General features: G+C 42.4%; 1 protein-coding gene across 3 annotated transcripts in view; it reads left to right on the top strand.

The window, feature by feature from the left end:
• FGF5 (fibroblast growth factor 5) overlaps window positions 1-20,613 on the top strand; it is a 38,459-nt gene that overhangs the window by 10,842 nt on the left and 7,004 nt on the right. Inside the window, exons 1-2 of one of the 3 annotated variants that reach the window (XM_075929150.2) lie at window positions 2,339-2,531; window positions 10,396-10,499. In XM_075929150.2, coding sequence (XP_075785265.1) covers window positions 10,470-10,499 — 30 coding nt within the window. In that variant the 5' untranslated portion in view covers window positions 2,339-2,531; window positions 10,396-10,469. Of the gene's footprint in view, window positions 1-2,338; window positions 2,611-10,395; window positions 10,500-20,613 lie in introns of those variants that run through there. The other 2 variants (XM_075929151.2, XM_006110918.5) reach the window with 2 other exon arrangements.

Here is a 20,613-nt window from a genome sequence, read left to right as displayed (position 1 = left end):
CGAACTAGCTGTACTCCTCTTGGAATGTACTCCTCGTGGAATGAGGAGTACAGCTAGTTCGGATTAGGAAGCCTAATCCGAACTAGCTACTCCATGCCGCGTGTAGCCGCGCGGCACGGGGTTCGAACTAGCCGAGATTTAAAAATGGCGGCGCCCAGTTTATGCAAATGAAGCCCGGGAAATTCAAATCCCGGGCTTCATTTGCAAGTGCGGTTTGCCTACATTACCCCGCTAGTTCGAACTAGCGGCGTAGTGTAGACATACCCTTAGAAACTGAAGTAACTTTATTGACTTTGCAGAGTTACCCCTGATTTAAATCAGTATAAGTGAGATCAAAATAAGGTCCTCTGTGCAGTGGGATAAATTCTAGTTCAATTAACTGACATAAGGATAGCAAGATTTGGCCCAACTAAAGTGACATTTGAAGGTGGGAGTTGTACAGGAGACTTTGGCCTCATATACCTTTAAAATGAGATATCCCAATCATTTTAAGAACAATCGGCATAGTTGGTGATCCTGGCAATTACAGACCAGTAAGTCTAACTTCAGTACTGAGGTTGAAATTGGTTGAAACTATAGTAAAGAACATAATTGTCAGACATAAAGATGAACATAATTTGTTGGGGAAAAGTCAACATGGTTTCTGTACAGGAAAATCATGCCTCACTAATCTACTAGAATTCTTTGAGGGAGTCAGCAAGCTTGTGGACAACGGGGATTCAATGGATATAGTGTATTTAGATTTCCAGAAAGCCTTTGACAAGATCCCTCACCAGAGGCTCTTAAGCAAAGTAAGCTGACATGGGATAAGAGGGAAGGTCCTTTCATGGATTGATAACTGGTTAAAAGATAAGAAACAAAGGGTAGAAATAAATGGTCAGTTTTCAGAATGGAGAGAGGTAACTAGCGGTGGCCGTCAAGGGCCTGTACTGGGACCAATCTTATTCGACATATTCATAAATAATCTAGAGAAATGGGTAAACAGGGAGGTTGCAAAATTTGCAGATGATACTAAACTGCTTAAGATAGTCATCTGCTCAATGTGCAGCAGCAATCAAAAAGCGAACAGAATGTTAGGAATCATTAAGAAAGGGATAGAGAATATTTATTTATTTATTTATTTATTTATTTATTTAAATATTTTTACCCTGCCTTTCTATTTAAAATATTCAAAGAATAAGACATATAATATCTTGTTGCCTCTATACAAATCCATGGTATGCCCACATCTTGAATACTTCATGCAGATGTGATTGCCTCATCTCCAAACAAATATCTTGGCACTGGAAAATAGTCAGAAAAGGGCAACAAAATGATTAGGGGTTTGGAATGGCTGCCATATGAAGAGAGATTAATAAAAGTGGGAATTTTCAGCTTAGAAAAGAGGAGACGAAGGGATCTGATAGAGGTCTCTAAAATCATGATGGGTGTGGAGAAAGTGAATAAGGAAAAGTTATGTATTTGTTCCCAAAACACAAGAACTAGGAAATTAATAGGTAGCAGGTTTAAAACAAACAAAAATGAAGTATTTTTTCATAGAACACACCATCTACTGGTGGAACTCCTTGACAGAGGATGTTGTGAAGATTAGGACTTTAACAGGGTTCAAAAAAGAATTAGATACATTCATGAAGGATAAGTGCATCAATGGTTGATAGCCAGGATGAGTAGGAATCGTGCCCATAGCCTCCTTTTGTAAGAAGCTGGAAATGGATAGGAAGACAGGATACTAGGCTAGATGAATCTTTGGTCTGACCCAGTATAGCCTGTCTTATGTTCTTAAATTAACACAGAGTAAGGATCAAATTCATCCTTTTATTGATAAACAGAACTCCTATTGCCATTTGGAGTTAAAGTCATGGATGAAGGCCAAATATGGACTTAACTTGCATCATATTGCATGAAAAACTCATAATATTAATATTTGTCTGTTGTTTGTTTTTAATAATATATTTTGTTCTTAAAAATTTGGAATAACAATGTCTACTAACATCAAGGACTATTTTCCTGGATTTGGTCTGAATTTTGGGAAGGGAAAAGGAAATCTGAAAAAAAAAATCATAATTTTTTTACCAGCTCAGTATTTTTTGTGTCCGGTATGAAAAACCTGTGCACAGCAAACTGAAAAGTTGCAGCCTTATAAGTTTTGCAACAGCCAAAATAATATGGCCCTGTGACAGGGCATGTGCCCTGCACTGGCCCTTAAAGGATTAAAACTCAGCCCTGGGACAGGAAAGGGGGGAGAGCCAACAGCTGAGGCAAAGATAGCCAATTAGGTCCCAGCTGGTGCTATATAAATAAGGGCTCCTGGAGGTGTGGAGACAGATTCACTCTTGCTCCAGCTGTGGCATAAGAGGGACCCAGCTGTTAGGGAAGCTAGAGGCTTCCTGACTTAGAGCAGGGTGGGGGAAAAGCAGGCAGAGCTGGGGTAGCTCTGGCCAGGCAAGCTCCCAAGCTGCAGGGCCTGAAGCTACTAGGGCTGCAGGGAGGCAACCAGGACAGCAGAAGACAGCAGGTTCCTCTTGCCAGTGGTGAGTGGCCATGTCAGACTGCAGTTTGCCCCTGCGGCAGGGACTAGATGATGAGTGGCAGTAGGGTCACTGAGGCAAGGTGAGCATAGGGAGTTGGGGGCTCCCCTAGTGGGAGGACCCCAGAGAGTGGGGGCACTGTGGCAGGGGAATACTCAGATGGGAGGGTGGCACTGGCTGGGAGGGATGTGGGTCCTAACATAAAGTGGTGGAGACATTTACAGGTAACAGGAGTGGCACCAGCTGAAAGGGGGTGCTCCAGGGCTGAAATGAGCCAATCCCTGAGGGTCCAGCAGGAGGTGTCCTGGTGGTGACTCGTGCCGTGTTATAGGCCCCCCAAATTAGGTGTATAGGACAGGAAAAAAGAAATATTATTGATGTAATGAAAATAAAAGGCCTGATTTTCCTGCTACTTTCACCATTTTTATACAGTTGTATGTCCATTGACATCTGTTGTGTTGTTCCTGGTTTACCCTAGCATAAATAAGTGCAGAATTAGAATTAGGTACAAATAGTATAGATGCCCATTTGCTTTTATACATACCTATGGATTTTGGTTTGTTAATCTGTAGATGGCTGAATTCACTTGGGACATGTCTCAACTACATTCCTCTTTCGAAAGAGGAATGTAAAAGAAGCCGATTGAAAATTCAAATGAAGCGCGGATTTACAAATCTCACGCTTCATTTGCATAATTGCAAGAGAGTGCTTTTTCAAAAAAGTGAAATAGTTTTTCCTAATATCCAACCTAGACCTCCCCCACTGTAACCTGAGACCTTTGTTCTGCCATCCATCACTACTGAGAACAGCCTCACTCCATCCTCTTCAGAACCTCCCTTCAGGAAGTTAAAGACTGCTCTCAAATCCCCCCTCACTCTTCTCTCCTGCAGAGTAAACAAACCCAAATCCCTCAGCCTCTCCTCATAGGTCATGTGCTCCAGCCCCCTAATCATTTTGGTTGCCCTCCACTGGACCCTCCAATGTGTCCACATCCTTTCTGTAGTGGGGACCCCAGAACTGGACACAATACTCCATATGTGGCCTCACCAGTCCAGAATAAAGGGGAATAATTGCTTCTCTAGATCTACTGGCAATGCTCCTCCTAATGTACCCTAATATTAGCCTTCTTGGCCACCAGCGCACCCTGTTGACTCATATCCAGCTTCTCATCCACTGTAACCCCCAGGTCTTTTTCTGCTGAACTGCTACTTAGCCAGTTGGTCCCCAGCCTGTAACAATGCTTGGGATTCTTCCGTCCCAAGTGCAGGACTCTGCACTCATCCTTGTTGAACCTCATCAGATTTCTTTTGGCCAAATCCTCTAATCTGTCTAGGTCACTCTGGACCCTATCCCTGCCCTCCAGCGTATCTACCTCTCCCCCTACCTTAGTGTCATCTGCAAACTTGCTGAGGGTGCAATCCATCCCCTCATCCAGGTCTTTAATAAAGATGTTGAACAAAACTGGCTCTAAAACCGATCTTTTCCCCTGCCTGATTCCATCTCCTTGCTTTGGAGGTCACTTTGCCACAATCTCCAAATGAACTGGCCACACCTAGCACAGAAGGAAGGAAATAGCCATCTCGTGAGCCAGCGGGAATGAACCATGTCCACTCTAATTAAAATAACAAAAAACAACCAACACACCAAAATTGTTGTACCTTAATAATTATTTTAAAGCCACCCCCCTTTTTTTTTTCATTTGGAGCTGAGCAAACAAATCCAGGGCACCAACAATCCCTCCTCCCACTCCAAATTTGCTGAGGTCAATATATTTGCTTTTGGCATTCTGGAACAGCAGTCGCTTTGCAAAGCACGTAGGGTAAGGAGGCCTAGAAAGCCACAAACTCCTGGGAGGGCATCATGACCTTTCTTTGGTGGGTCTGTGGCATTACATCATCCCCACACAATGCCATCACATATTCCGGGAAAGCAAAGAAGCACACATCATGGCTACTTTGTAGCTCTCTGGGAGGCCATTCCATATAACATCTATAGTTCCCCACTCTCCAGATGCTCAGTGGGACAATGAATGATCCCATTCATTACTCAGCATGCAATACACTGTCTCAACATGCGTCAAGCAGCGCTGGGAGCACTCTGTAGTAAGCACGCTGCTAATTCTGGCTAAGGTCAGTCTTGCAACTTTGATAGGGGCTCCAGAGGGCCATTCCAAACCCCATTTAAATCTGCCATTGACTTCAGTGAGAGTTGGCGAGGTGTCTCCATGGGCTAGACTCTGAACAACCCCCTGGTGCTCTAGAGCTACCATCCGAGGATTCCTGTTTTAGATCTTTAATACCATTTCCTCCAGTCCTGGTTTGCAAAGGTGTTTATACATAATTCCATCTCTGCGAAAGGAGGTTGTAGGGGGAAAGGCTGCTTAAGGTTTGGGGTATATACTTAACAGATGAGCCACAATCAAACCCCCAGATCTGAACATCCTCAAGGATTGAAGTATTCAACAGTTGGATCCAAATTGTGAGTCTTCCGCTCATAATTTATGCATTTACACAGAGAGACCTGAAGGTGTCAAATTCTTGTTGTTTTAATGTCAGGAATAAACTAGAATTGACAATTAAACAGTTCAATTAAACAATCAACAGTACAATTAAACTTTGATTAATTAGCACACAACAGGTAAAACACTGGTAAAACACAGGGCCTTCTATGGACATAGCAGGGATCTCTATCTTCTACAGGAAAATCCCTGTGTGGGGTGGAGAATTCACAGCCTATTCCCCCTCGTAGCACATTAAAAATGGTAAGAACTGTGAGCTGACCGTAGGAAGGAGTGAGTTTAGTCACTGCTTTAGAGTTATTAATTTTCTTCGTGTGACATCCTATCCTGCCGAACATAAGAACGGCCGTACTGAGTCAGACCAAAGGTCCTTCTAGCCCAGTATCCTGTCTGCCGACAGCGGCCAGCACCAGGTGCCCCAGAGAGGGTGGACCGAGGACAATGATCAAGCAATTTGTCTCCTGCCATCTATCTCCAGCCTCTGACAAAAAGAGGCCAAGGACACCATTTTATCCCCTGGCTAATAGCCTTTTATGGACCTAACCTCCATGAAATTATCTAGCTTCTCTTTAAACTCTATTATAGTCCTAGCCTTCACAGCCTCCTCTGGCAAGGAGTTCCACAGGTTGACTACATGCTGTGTGAAGAAGAACTTTCTTTTATTAGTTTTAAACCTGCTACCCATTAATTTCATTTGGTGATAACCATGTTCAGATCACTGCTTTCTGGGGAAAAAATAGGCCGCAGTGTCCTAATTACTTAGCAGGGGATTGTATATCTGGGTGACACACACAAATGGCATCAACGTTGAGTGGTGCACTTTGGGATACCCTATCACTGGTAGGAGGTAAGAGAATCAGTTACACAGGCACAGTCAGGGACATCTTGTCCCAAACGAGCAAGGAGTGTGGCTGCCTGGTTACAGGATGCCAGACAGGCCAGGCTAAGATGGACACTGTTCTAGTTGCCATGGCTACCAGCCATGTGGACATAAATCATGTTTCAAGCCAATCCTTCAAGCCAAACTCAGGATATGTGTGTCTGTACTGCAACCAGGATGTGTGCTTGCAGCACATCTATATATCCCTACACTAGCTTTGATTTAGATAGATCAAAACTAGCTCGAGTAACAGGAGCAGTGAAACTACTCCAGCTCAGGTTTACCTGCTCAAATGTGACCTTAGGGTCCTTGGAGAGTGGGTGCCACTACAGCCTTGCCACTACTGTTACTCAAGCTAGGTTTACTGGAGCTATCTTGGGTATGTAACCATGTGCTACAGCCACATCGCCTGACTGCAGTATAGCTACACCTGGCTTGAGTTAAAAGTAGTGTGTCATGCCCTAAGGTCTGAGCCTTCCACTCCAAGAAGTGGTTCTAAAAGTTCATGAACCTACTGGGAGTCTGAAGGTCAGGGCCAGCCAGTCCTGGTGAAGTTGTTAGATCAGTGATACCCTGAAGCTTTGCAAAGCAGATCCATTTCTTGGTACAAACACATCTGAACTGGCCAGCAACTTTACACTTGTCTGCCTGTCCAAAACTGCCCCAGAGACATCCAGGCTATGTCTACACTGGCGGCTTCTTGCTCAAGAACAGCTGTTCTTGCGCAAAAACTTGTCGGGTGTCTACATTGCACATGCGTTCTTGGGCAAGTAAATTTACAGTACAGCGTCGGAAAACAGGGCTTCTTCTGGAAGAGTTATTTCTCTCCCCACAAGGAATAAGCCTTCTTGCGCAAGAGGGCAGTGTAGAAAGGCAACATGAATTGCTTGCGCAAGAAACCCCTATGGCTAAAATGGCCATCAGAGCTTTCTTGCGCAAGAGAGCATCCACACTGCCATAGATGCTCTCTTGCAGAAAAGCACATGCCAGTGTAGACGTGCTCTTGTGGAAGACTTTTTGTGCAAGAACTCTTCCACAAAACAGTTCTTGCACAAGAAACTGCCAGTGTAGACATAGCCCCAGTGTTATGTATTAGATGAACAGAACAGTGGTCTGTAAATCTCTCGGGCTTCAATGAGATTTCAGTAGAAAAAGAATCAAGCCCTTGACACACTCAGTGTTCAAAAGCCAAAATATGGTGATGTGCATTGGAGGAATCCCAACACCATGGTGAAAACAGAGTAATTCCATGGAATTGGGAAAAAGGAACAATACTTTTTATTCCCATAAACCAGATTTTGCCACCTTTAGTCAAACTAAACAGTGTATTATTCCATGAAAAGGCCCCACTGGCACTGGGACTATTTTTGGGGTGGGAGTGCTGAGCTGCATCCACCCATTAGACCTGTTGAGATCGGGTCACCAATTCTCTTGGGTCTGGTCTGTCCAGTCTGGGAGAGTTGGCAATCCTTACTGCTCCAGGCTGGAGTCACAGCCGGGGGCAGATGCAGAGCCCAGGGCCAGCAGTAGCAGGCGGGACTGGCGGGCTGCTGAGTCTGTAGCAGGGCTAGCTGACAGCGGGATTCTAAAGGCTAACAGAGCGTATGGGACCAATGGGTGGTGAGACCCCCCCAAGGGCCAATGGAGCCCACGAGGCTGGCAGGATCTCAGGGGGCTGGCAAAGCCCATGGGGCCAGCAGGCAGCAGGACCCCAAGAGGCCAGTAGAACCCTGCAGGGGCTGCCCAGAGCCTGGGACCTTTGGCTGGAGGAGATGGCAGTGGGGCTGGCTTCCAAGTGCAGGCATGCAAAACCCTACATCTCTATTTCTTGTGCCTATGTTGAAATCAGTGGGAATACTTTCTGAGTAGGATTCTACTCAGTGTGAGTAAGGGTATTAAAATCTGACCCTTGGAAGCCTAAGAAGACATGATGGAATTTTTTCATTTAGCATAAATAATATTTGCTTGTAACTCTATTTCCACAGTTCAAGATGGCACTAAGTAAGGGGGCATGATGTCATTATGGATAAAATGTGGAAAAAGCTTTACTTTCATTTCTCTTTCCCTTAGCCACATTTAATCTGCCCACATTTTGCATATATTAAAATTAAAGTTATAGTCAAATAGTGTGTCTCGAATGGACACACTTTGTAAATACATGCTGTCATGGCTCAATTTCCCCACCTGGCACTTCAAGCGTAGATATGGGGGCCAGCTAGCAGAATAAACTCTATAAGAACATGTCTCTGTAACTCATAGAATCATAGAATCATAGGACTGGAAGGGACCTCAAGAGGTCATCGAGTCCAGCCCCCCGCCCTCAAGGCAGGACCAACTCCCCAGGGACAAACTTGACCAATCTCAGTTTCCCTGAGACTGAAAAGGAAGACGACTGGTTGCTGCCACCACCCAAGTAAAGTTTAAAAAAAATATAAAATAAACCCTTTTCCAGGGAAGAGATCACTTGGGAAACCCCTCCCTAAGACATAGCTCTCCCCCTTGTCACCAACCTCTATTTTGCTTGGAATTGGGAAAACAAACAGGGAATCTTCAGAGAACAATGGGGCTCTGCTCCTCCCCAGTTACTTGGGCACAAAGGCTTAAGGACACAACAATCAACCAATACCGGTTAATCAAAACAAAAAGGAAAATACTTATTATCAAAACAAAACTACTGTTGCAAGCATAGTAAATGATTGGGTGTTAAAAGCCATGGAGTGAAATAGATTCAGGGGAAATGCCTGGGTTCCAATCCTTAGTTACAAAAGAGAAAAACAATTATCCAGCTCAGACATGATTTCCAAACCCTCAAACAAGGAAAACAATAAAACCTGATGGACTATCTAAACTTTGCTAGATAGATTCATGGAGGTTAGGTCCATCAAAGGCTATTAGCCAGGATAGGTAGGAATGGTATCCCTAGCCTCTGTTTTTCCCAAGGTGTGTGACAGGGGAGGAATCACGTGAGGATTACCTGTTGTGTCCCCTGTCTCTGGGACATCTGTCAGCAGACAGGATCCTGGGCTTGATAGACCATTGGTCTGACCCAGAATGGCTGTTCTTATGTTCCCTACTTACACATTTCAAGGAGTCCATTTCTGGGTGAGCCTGACTCCCTTGTTATCTGGGGAAAAAACTGCTCTGATCTCAAAACAAAAAAAGAAAGGGGGGGAGGAATCCTCTCTCAGTTTGAAATTCCTATCTGCATTTCATTGGCTGAATGCCCAAAGACCCTTCCCTCAGGTGTATTTCCAGAGCTGTTTAATCCTTTCCTCACTCTTCAGGTAAGTCAAACTCTCTTTAGCAGCTCCTATTCATGACACATGTTATGCAGCAAAATGAACCCTGCCCCAAAAGATTTTAAACTAGTGTATGCTTCTCCAGATCTGAAGAAGCAAAATTTCATTTGAATCAGAAAGTCTCATCCAAAATCCAGCTGATCTCTACTCTTGAATTTCTGGTGCAAATCTTTTATAACAATAAAAGGGAGAGAGTAAATTTGTGTGACCTGGAGGTAAATGTGGGTCTGAAATAAGGGGTATCACTGAAAAGCAGAGGGAGTACCTCTACATAGCAGTGTTATTTTGGACTAATTCACATTATTCTGAAATAACATAGTCTGTGTCTACACTACAACCAGTTATTTTGACATAATGTCAAAATAATGTCAAGCTGGAGGACTTCTTACTCCAATTCATGTAGCCCTCATTTCACGGGAAGGGAGTAAGGGAAGTCAGAGTAAGAATGCTCTTTCTTGGACTTCCTGCTGTGTATGCAGTACCCAAAGCCAAAATAATCTATTTTGACTTAAGCTACACAATTGACATAGCAGAAGTTGCAAAGCTTAATTAGACTTTAGTCCTGTCATGTAGACATTCCCGAACGATTGTGAACTATTTTACCAAGAGGTCTCCCAACAATATAAAAATTATTGCTGCAGTGGCAGTGGCACAGTGTCAATGAGCCAGATGGTTGAAATTCTTGGCATTGGCTGGTTTGTGTTGTAGCCTACTTTGAATGGAACATAGTGGATTTTTTTGGTGTGTTTATAGGAAAAGAGGTCTGTTAAGTTTAATAGAGAAATAGATTATTTTAGGGGCATTTATCCCTGATCCTACAAAGACTTATGCATGTACTTAACAATATATACATGAAAAATCCCAGTTATATCGGTGGTCTACTAAAATGTTAATGATTACATAAATTCATACATTTTTGCGGGATCACAGCCCAACAAAAGTCATTCTCCGCATTTCTAAAGATCACGTGTCAGTCATCTGAAAGATGTCTTAAGTTTTTAAAACAACCATAAATGCACCTTTCCAATAAGCAAAGCAGTCAGCAATCCAAAGGGAAATTATTGCATACACCACGGAAGATCGGGGGTTTTTAAAAGGAAATGACAATTTCATTTTGTCACTGTGATATGAAAAGTATTGTGATTTACTTTGGGATTTCTGTCATCCTAGGTATTTTGGAAATATTTGCTGTGTCTCAGGGGATTGTAGGAATACGAGGAGTTTTCAGCAACAAATTTTTAGCGATGTCAAAAAAAGGAAAACTCCATTCAAGTGTAAGTAAAAACTGAATTACCACAAAATGTTGTTGATTAAAGGCATTGTGGCAACTTCAAATGGACATTGTAGTGAAAGTGGTTTTCCTGGGGCTCCATCCTGCAAAGGTGCTCAAGACCTACAGCGGGCCTGGGCAAAATACGGCCCACAGGCTGGGATCCAGCCTGCCATGCTACTGGATCCAGCCCACGGAGGCAGTGGGCAGCCCCAGACAGGCTCCCCTGCAGCCCCACAGAGCACTCATCAAAGCGGCTGCTGGGCCATTTCTCTTTCAAAACTGTGATCCCCAAAGGGAGGGGGGAGGCTTCAGGCACTACCCCCACCCCCAGCACAACCCTATTGGCCAGTTTCTGGTCAGAAACTGGCCAATGAGAGCTGCCGGTGTGAATAATAGGCAGCAGATGAAGCACCACGGCTCCTTTCCCTCCAGCTCAGTTATTTACACAAGCATATGGCCCTGCAGCCTGTGCAGGCACGAGGCAGGCAGGCTGAGAAACATGTTAAGCTCTGCAAGCAGTTAGCTTGGCAGGCAGGCAGACTGGTTGGGTTGCTGGCTGGTAAGTCTCCTGCCCAGAGCCTGCCTTTGGCACGCCAGCCCCTCCATTCCCCAACTCTCTGTTCCCCCACTCAACATATCCAAACCCTCTGCCCCCTCCTGCGCCCATACCCCCTCCCAGAACCGGCAGCCCAATCCCCTGTCCCAGATCACAATCCATTCCTTCCTTAGGTCACAAACCAAACCCCTGCACCCCATTCCTCTGGCCTTGGTCACAACTGCCTCCTTCACCCAAACTCCCTGCCAGACCCCACTCTCCCTCTTGCACTTGAATGCCTTACCTCAAGCTCCCTTCTGCACCCAACCTCCATCCCAGACCCTGCACTTCCTCCATTGATATCATGAAAGAGTGCGGCTCTCAACCATTTACCAAATTCTTGGTATGTCCCTCCAATCAAAAATTATTGCCCACTCCTGTCCTACAGACAAGGCTGAGTGCCTTCAGTCGCCATGACTTCAATGAGGAGTGCTGCAGGATGGAGCGGCAGGAGGTAAAAAGGCAAATAATTGGTGACAGGTAGATATCAAAAACTAGAAGGTCTTACATTTTACCAAAGAAAGGCATTTCATTCTGCAATTAGATCTCTCTCTTCAAAACAGCAGGCTCTTTGTTCAATAATGTCTTCTCATTAGAGAAAGGAAATGTATTTTTACACAAAGTTTTATCTGTTTCCCTAAGAAAAAGATGAGGAGACACAGAATTGGGGGTCTGATCCTGAGTTTATTGAACCAGATGGAAATTAAGATGCAGCAACTTGGACTCAGTTTGCTCTGGTGGCATATGATCGAATGGAGCCTTCCTAGTTGTAATAACATGTAATATTGCTTAGAGAGAAAAAAGGGGAAAGAAAAAAGATAAAGTACTATGTCCGCGAGTTTCAGAGGGGTAGCCGTGTTAATCTGTAACTGGAAAAACTTAAAAAACAACAAATAGTCCTGCAGGGTGTGTATCGACCTGCGTCTACACTACTGCCGAGTTCTATCGACAGAAAGTCGACAGAACACGGCAGTTTTATTGATGGCGGTAAACCTCATTCTACGAGGAATAACGCCTTTTGTCGTCAGAGTTCTGTCGACAAAAGGCGCTATTGCATCCACACTGTGCTTTTTCAAAAGAGCGTGTCTAGACTCTCTGTCGAAAAAGCGGCTGGCTTTGTCAACAGAACTGGCGGTAGTCTCGATGCTCTTTGTCGACAGAGGCTTTGTTGACAGTATCTGTTGACAAAGCCTCTGTCAACAAAAGCCTGTAGTCTAGACGTACCCTTAGAGACTAACAAGGTGCCACAAGACTATTTGTTGTTTTTTAAGTTTTTACTATGCCCCAGTTCAAGAAGGTATCCCTAAACAGAAAAGCTAAGTCACTAAGGTACCTGTATTTTAACCTGGAGTATAGTATTGACTATAAGCACACCCTTTGACTAACACACATGCTTACATGCTTTCTTTAACTGGGTCCAGAATGCACTAATTCCCTTATTATTAGCCTCTGATTTGGGGGCTGGTGATTGCTACAGAATGCAGCACACAACTGTGCATAGCGCTTCTACCACCTTCCCAAATTCCTCGTACAGCCAGATAAATGTGAAGCAGCCCCTCTTGTCCCACTCAATGTAATGGCAAAACTCATACTGGTTTCAGTGAGAGCAAAAGCATGTCTCTGCTCAGTGCCCTTTTGCAATGTGCTGTGTGGTCACTTCAATTGCCATCGACTTCAGGTGAAGCCCAAAAGAGTTGAGGGCGCTCAGCACCTTACAGGATCATGCCCCTGTAAAGTAAGTCTTGAGATTTCAACAAACTATAGGCTCTGACCCAAAGTGGAAGCATTATTTCTATTTTTTAAATCAGAGGTAAATGTTACTATTTAATTTCATTTACAAATACATTTCCCTTTTTGTTTGTCTACATACCAGTTATAAATATTGGTTCCAATATATTTTTTCATATACCTATAACTTTTTACAAAATCAAGGATATTCTTTCCTTCTTACTGTTGCTATTATCAAGGATAAGGGTATGTTTGTTTTCCTATAGAGAAATCATAGCATTTACTGTGCTAATATAAAAATAACTCTTCCTAAAATGTATGAATCTTAACGGGTAAGTCCTGAAAAAGAACATTTCTTTCACACAGAGATATCATACAAAAAACCCATGCTCTGTATTTAATCCACATAGTAGAACCAGAATCTGAAGAGTTTAAGTTTTTATTTTAACAAAAAGCAAGTTTCTAGCACTCAAGATTGCGAAGAAAATCTCCCAAATGTAACAAGATAGTGTAACAGAATCTGAAGACAGCCTGAAACATTTAGATGTCTGAACCCTCCTCCACCTCCCATTAATGTCACGGAGGTTTGTTAACTCTGAAACCTAATGCCAGGCTAAGCAGTTCATCACTTATTTTAGCAACTGGAATGGGGCTGGGAATGTAACCTACAAGTGAAGAGTGAGGAAATGGGAGTAGTGCTGGGAAGCAAACAGAGGAAAGAAAGGAAGAGAAACAGAAAGTCAGGGAAGAGGAAGACAAGCATACAGAGGAGAAAGAGATACTTAGGCCTGTTCCACATTACATGGGAAAATCAAAGTAAGATACGCAACTCCAGCTACATAAATTACATAGCTGGAGTCGACATATCTTACATCACATTTCCACACTGCACACATAGTGTGAGGCTGACGGGAGCAAATGTTCCTGTAGGTTTCCCTTACTACTTGTGAGAAGCAGGAGTACCGATTTTGGTGTGGATACCCTTTGAGTTTGATCTAGTGAGTCTATACTACACTTGCTAAATCGAACCCCGGAAGATTGACCATGGCAGTGTTAATCTTCCGTGTAGTGTAGACATGCCCTTAGAGTAGAGATAGTACTGATTTTAAAGGGAGCTGATTTTTCCTTTGAATGATAATGACTAGGGCTACGTCTCGACTGCATCCCTCTGTCGACAGAGGGATGCAAATCAAGCACTTCAAAAGTGCAAATGAAGCTGGGATTTAAATATCCCGTGCTTCATTTGCATAAACATGGCCGCCACTTTTTTCAAAACTGAGCTTTTTTGGGGAAAAAAGGCAGTCTAGACGTGGATCTGTTGAAAAATAAACCCTTTTTCAAAAGATCCTGTATTCCTCAAAAAATGAGATTTACAGGATCTTTTGAAAAAAGGTTTATTTTTCGACAGATCCGCGTCTAGACTGCCCTTTTTTTCGAAAAAATTCAATTTAGAAAAAAAGCGGTGACCATGTTATGCAAATGAAGCACGGGATATTTAAATCCCGGCTTCATTTGCACTTTCAAAGTGTCTAATCTACATCTCGCTGTCGGCAGAGAGGTATGGTCTAGACACACTCTCGTAGGATAAGGTATCAAACAAATCATAAAGAGCAATAATGATTACAAGTGTAGTTTTTTACGTGGAGAAAATATTGTATTTACACATCTCCCATCACGATCAGTGGGAGATTCACAGTGGATTGAAAGGAGTCTTCAAATTTTACCCCATACACTTCACCCAAAAATAGAATTAATAGATTTCTAAGACAGAAGAGATTGCTGTGATCTTCTAGTTTGACCTTCTGTATAATATATGCCAGAGAACTTGCTCCAAATAATTCTTAGGAAAATATCCCATCTAAGGCACAAATCAAGCCCTGTTTTTTTTTGTTTTTGTTTTTATTATTATTATTATTATTATTATTAATATATTGTGAGTATAGGCTGCCTAGCACCCACCAGGGATAAGCACAATTATTCTTTCCTTTTATTTAATCATTATGCAATAGGACAATTTATCGTCCCCTAGGAAAAATATGCCAAATAGAACCATTCCTCTCTATAAGGGGGATGACCTTTAGCTTTAAATAAAACTTTGGTGCTTTATAAAAGTAAGAGTCTTCATAAAAGAAAGATAAAGGCACCTACAATTAGTATAATCGTTTTTCTTAACTGCAGCTTCAGTGTTAAGAGGATGTGAAAATAACACTTTTGTATACATTTCAGGACAGGAAAGTAACCACAGATTATTTTATGCTTAAGAATCTGTTCTTCCTAGTGGCATCCAATACTTTCATTATTCTGTTTTAAATTTTGATTTATGTCCTGGCATTAGCAGAAATTATATTAAACCCATGTCAGCATATGGTGAATTGTCACCAGAAAAACCCTGCAGTGTTACAAATGGACACCAATTAGACAGGTCAGACTGAAAGGTTAGGACACATGATTCCTCAGTCAGATGAAAGCAACAAATTTGTAGAAACTTGACCCAAATGTCTAAAGATTGCTGGACTAAATAATGCAGATAATGCAAAAACAGCATCTGTTGTTCTTTCCTGTCTTGGCAGGATAAAGTTATTTCATGGCCTAATGAGTTTTAAACAGTACAAAGCGAATCCTGCGCCTGTCACTCACTGAAGCTCTTTGATATAAAAGTCATTCTGATGACTTTGAGCGAACTGTAGATAAAAGTAATTCCTACAATTATTTGGGGTCCTTCTAAACCATTCTCTGGGACCTGTTTTCTCTTATCTGAGCTTAGTGCTTTAAATTAGCCCTCTTTCTTTAGATGGCAACCTAATTAAATTATAAAGTGCTTCATTTTTACAGAAACTGGATTCAGAAATAATATTAAAACTAGCAATTATCAGTTCCATGCACAGATGGGTTTTTATTTTTTGTAATTTTTAAGCCCTCAGTTAGATGTTCAAATGGCTGAGCTTTGGTTTGGTCTTGATCTCAAAAAAAGAGGGTTTGGTATTAGCATAAATGCAGAAATATTTTTCTAGTAGGTTTAAGGTAATTTTCCTTTGTTAAGAATTGTTCTAAATTAATAATTATGGCCTAAATGCATCCGTCCTCCCTCAGGCAAATCTCCTATTGAATTTCATTTTAAAATTTAATTTCCTTCAGGATTTGTTCCTAGATTTCTATTTGAATTTGCTATGGAACAATTTCTGAACACATGCCAACAGTCTGTGACAGAACGATATATACATTAGAATTGAATAGAGTTGGTTGTGATTTTTTTAGATGGAAAGTTTATTCATTAAATGTTGCCTTTTTCACATTTGAAAACTTCTCGTTTTGAAAATATAAAATGTTTTATTTTTTATATTTCAATTTTTGAAAAAAGGGTGGGGGGGGGGATAATGAAAAAGAATTTATCATAAATAAAAAGAAAAAATCAGTGACTTGCAAGCCTACAAAATCAAAAACCAAAACCAAAAAACCCACTTCAACATTTTTTCAGAAAATTGGGGTTTCCTTTTTTTGACCTTCTTTAAAGTTATAAGAAAAACTACTTGGGTAAAGCCCTTCTCAGCAATGTGTCTGTTATTCTTTGTTGGCAAGATCCTCATTGTTCTCCCATAAATTTATTTATGGAAACACCTTGGAATCTAAACTTCAGCTGAGGTAACAGATCAGAGAAACCTGACATATTAAGGAGTGACCTAAAAGTCATCTCCATTGAAAAGTCTTTCTGATGGTCACAGACCAGTTCTTCAGAGGCAAGCATGACTGTATGTTAGAAAACGGAAAAGCCAACACAATGGGCAGTAGTTGGCCCCCTTGTTAGCCTCTCGAAAGAGGACAAAGAGACTGTATCCCAGCCCATGTTTGAGACACACAGGAGAAAATGGGAGGTTTTGTGCTTATGGTAATGGATAGGGATGCTGGAGGCTTGGATTCAGTTCTGTCTCAACCGCACATGTCTTGTGTGAATCTGGGCAGGTCACTTAAATTCTTTGTGTCTTGGTTTCTTCAGCTATAAAATGGGAAGAAGAATAATCCCCTAGCTCAGAGTGGCATTGGGAGTGTACACATTTGTTAATACTTGGAAGGTGCTTAGTTCAGTCCTCCACCAAGGATCTGCCCTTGTGATAAAGGCCATATAAGTACCTAGATAGACAGAAGCTTGGGCTTGTTAGATGGACAAAATGTCAGCAGCAGAGCTCTTTACAGAACGACCAAAAAAATAAGACACCTGACATAGTCCTCCTGCCTCCTTGGTATTTCAGCTCACTGCATCACTGAATCGTAGTCCACCCAATGGCTTTTCCATGTCAAGACCATTCTCTCATTCAGATTTCCGAAATCTGATCAAGTATGTGGACTCCACTTTGAATCTCTCTATGGACATATGATGTCACATTGGCAGCTGGCAAACAATTCAAATGCTGTATCAGACAGTGTGGTTTTTACCAGAGAAAAGATCATCAGGTTGGGAATATTTTAGTATGTGTTTGTATGTTCTTGCCATGTTGGACACATAGGGTGCGTCTACAGTGCACCGTTATTTCGAGATAACCAGCGTTATTTCGAAATAAGAATGTGAGCGTCTATGCAGTCATTACATTATTTTGAAATAACAGACAGCTTATTCCGAAATCTGTAAACCTCATTCTACGAGGAATAATGCCTATTCTGAAATAGCAATTTCAAAATAAGGCGTGCGTAGATTGCTCCACTGTTGCTATTTCAAAATAAGCTATTTCAGAATAACTATTCCAAAATAGCTCATTTTGAAATGGATGTGCACTGTAAACATAGCTATAGAGGGGGACTTTCCAAAGCAAATAACATTGGCATTATGCTGCCCCTACTGAAATCAATGGGACATTTTCCAGAGGGAAAGAGAAAGGAGGGGAAATTGAAACAAAGCAAAATAAAACTGGGAAAGTTAAATGATTCATTCATTTTCAAAGAAAAAAATGTTGTGATGCCATTTGATTAGAATGGAATCTGTTTTTAACTGTGACATCAAAAAAAAAAAATCCGAAGAGATAGTGAAAAATTGCACATGACATTTGTCTGAGACTTCCCACAGAAAAGAATTCTCATCTTTCAGTGAGCCCCCATCATCATCTCTCAGGAGACATTCAGATAAAGCACTGTGGGGAATGGGGGAATCATAAGCACCAGACAGAGATAGATTAACTGGGAGTGCGCGAGGATAGATAGAACCTTTTATTCCATATGTATTTCAAAAGTTTTGAAATCAGAGCTATATGCCCTTGGTGAAGTGACTGTATTCTATAACTCAGTGTGAGAGCTGTTATATACGCAGCAACAATTGTTTACTCACAACCCTGAACAACACGAATTCTTCTGACAAGGGCATTAGGGTTTTCTTTATTTTTGTCTAAAAAGTTGGCCAGGTGTTATCTGGGAATCCCAGTTCCCATGGGATTCCCGAAGAGATTACAAAGGAACGCCAGATGAGATTTGAAAAGACCCCAGGCCCCCGAGATCTTTTATTTTCAACTAAACAGTTTCCAAAGAACAGATTTAATTATTCGGATTAACTATTCTGACAAAGGACAAAACTCCTACCTATGCAGTATGCCCCTTACACTGTACACCATCGGCAGGGCAGGGTAACTTCTTAAGCTCTTGTGTGGCACGTGAGCATATGATCTTTCAGCCTTGCTGACACACAGTCTAATATATTTATTAAACATCCCAGTTAACAAACCCATGTTCGCTTAATTTGCACACCACTGTGCCAGTGTGTGTTTGTTAGGAAGTAAGAAGCACTCGCCAAATATTCACATCAACACATTACGTTTTAAATTCTGGCAGAGGCCTCCATATTTTAACATCAGGTTCTAAGGGTCCTTTCCTCATTGATCTCAAAGGCAGCGGACCATACATCCTAAAACACAAAGGGCTTGTTCTTTTTGTTGATTCAGATCCTGGCAGGAAAGAAGAGACCTGCTCCAGTGCCCTCAGACAAGATTGCATCAATACTTTTAATAATTTTGTCCTAACCTGTATGGCCTGACTTATAGTAGATAAGGGCGGGGGGGGGGGGGGGAGGCTCTGACTGTGAGAACATGTGTCGGGTGTAGTGAATGCAGCCACCTTTCATATTCTCTAGTCTAGGGCTTTGTCTACACTGGCAGCTTCTTGCACAAGAACAGCCATTCTTGTGCAAAAACTTGCCTGCTGTCTACAGTGCATGCGCATTCTTGCACATGTAAATTTACAGTACAGCGTTGTAAAATAGGGCTTCTTTCAGCAGAGTTATTCCTCTCCCCTCAAGGAATAAGCCCTCTTCTGCTAGAGCTCTTCCAGAAGAGGGCAGTGTAGACAGGCAACATGAATTTCTTGTGCAAGAAGCCCCTGTGGTTAAAATGGCCATCAGAGCTTTCTTGCGTCTACACTGCCATGGATGCTCTTGCGCGAAAGCACATCCATTGTGCAAAAGCACATGCCAGTGTGGATGCGCTCTTATGGAAGATTTTTTGCACAAGAACTCTTCCGCAAAAGTGTAGACGTAGCCTCGGTGTCCATCACTCAATTTAGGATGGCGTTCGAATCCCAGTAATGTATGTCTCCAGCCCTGTTCTCATCTTCTAGTAAAGAATAACATGCAACAAAACTTGGGCCATGTTAGAAGGCCAGAATTAAGCTTATGTCCAGAAAAAAAAATAACAAGGTGATAATACAACCCAGGAAAATATCTCTGAGTACCCAAACACTCTGAGAGCAATAAATAAAATACTGCTTTATTAATATTACTCATTAAAAGCATTGGAAAGAAAGGACTTAGTCCTACAGTCAGAACCATCTTTACCCATATGCAGAATACACAGTTACATAGGGAACCCAACAATTTGAGGCACCACTAGGTCTTAATGTCCATCCACCTCTTCCTAGCCCTGTACTGTGGCTCTGCTTCCTCTGGAGTTGGTCTAGCATCATGGGTTCCCAAACTGGGGGGGCATGAAGAAATTCCAGGGGGAGCACGAAGCGACCCAGTCCCCCTCTCCCACTCAAGTTTTTGCTGCCCCGGTTAGTTCCTTTATTTATTTATTTATTTATTTATTGCTCAACAAATTTTGCTGCTATTTTTTGGGAGGGTTTTTCAAAAATCAAAAAGGGGGCGTGATGCCGAAAAGTTTGAGATCCTAACCTCTAGTTAATTTAACAGTGGAAAAGCCTGTGGGAGCTACTAGCAGAACACTGAACCCGTGAAAGAGCCTTTAAGTGGTAATGAATCTATTGAACAGGCATCTGCCAATCCCAGGTATTAACCGTCAGTTTCTGAATTTACTGTGTGAGTCTACAGCAGAGGTGGGCAATTATATTTGGTGGGGAACCTCTCCAAGAATTTGGTAAATGGCCAAGGGCTGCACTCTTCCATTATATTAATGGAGAAGGTGCAGGGGTCTGCGATGGAGGTTGGGTGCAGAAGAGAACTTGGGGTAAGGGACTGGGGTTGGGGATTTGGGAGGAAGTCTGGATGAAGGAGGGGATTGTGACCTTGGGCAGCAAACTGAGGTGCAGGAGCGGGTGCAGGGTCTGGGAGGGGAGTATGAGTTGGGGTAGAAGTGCAGGGGTTTGAGTTGTGAGCTGGGACAGGGGATTGGGGTGCAGGGTCTGGGAGGTGCAGGAGAGGATTCTGGCCTAGGGGAGGGGTGTAGGAGAATGCAAGGTTTAGGAGAGTATAGTAACCTGGGGCAGGAGTGCTGGAGGGGGCGTAGGAATTTGGGCTGGGACCAGGGAAGGTGGATTGGGGTGCAAAGTCTGGGAGGGGGTTGTAACCTGAGGAGGGGTGTAG

The sequence above is a fragment of the Pelodiscus sinensis genome, chromosome 4, assembly GCF_052426305.1.
Source record: "Pelodiscus sinensis isolate ZL-2025 chromosome 4, ASM5242630v1, whole genome shotgun sequence".
NCBI lineage: Eukaryota > Metazoa > Chordata > Testudines > Trionychidae > Pelodiscus > Pelodiscus sinensis.
This window is presented reverse-complemented; position numbering and strand designations above follow the sequence as displayed.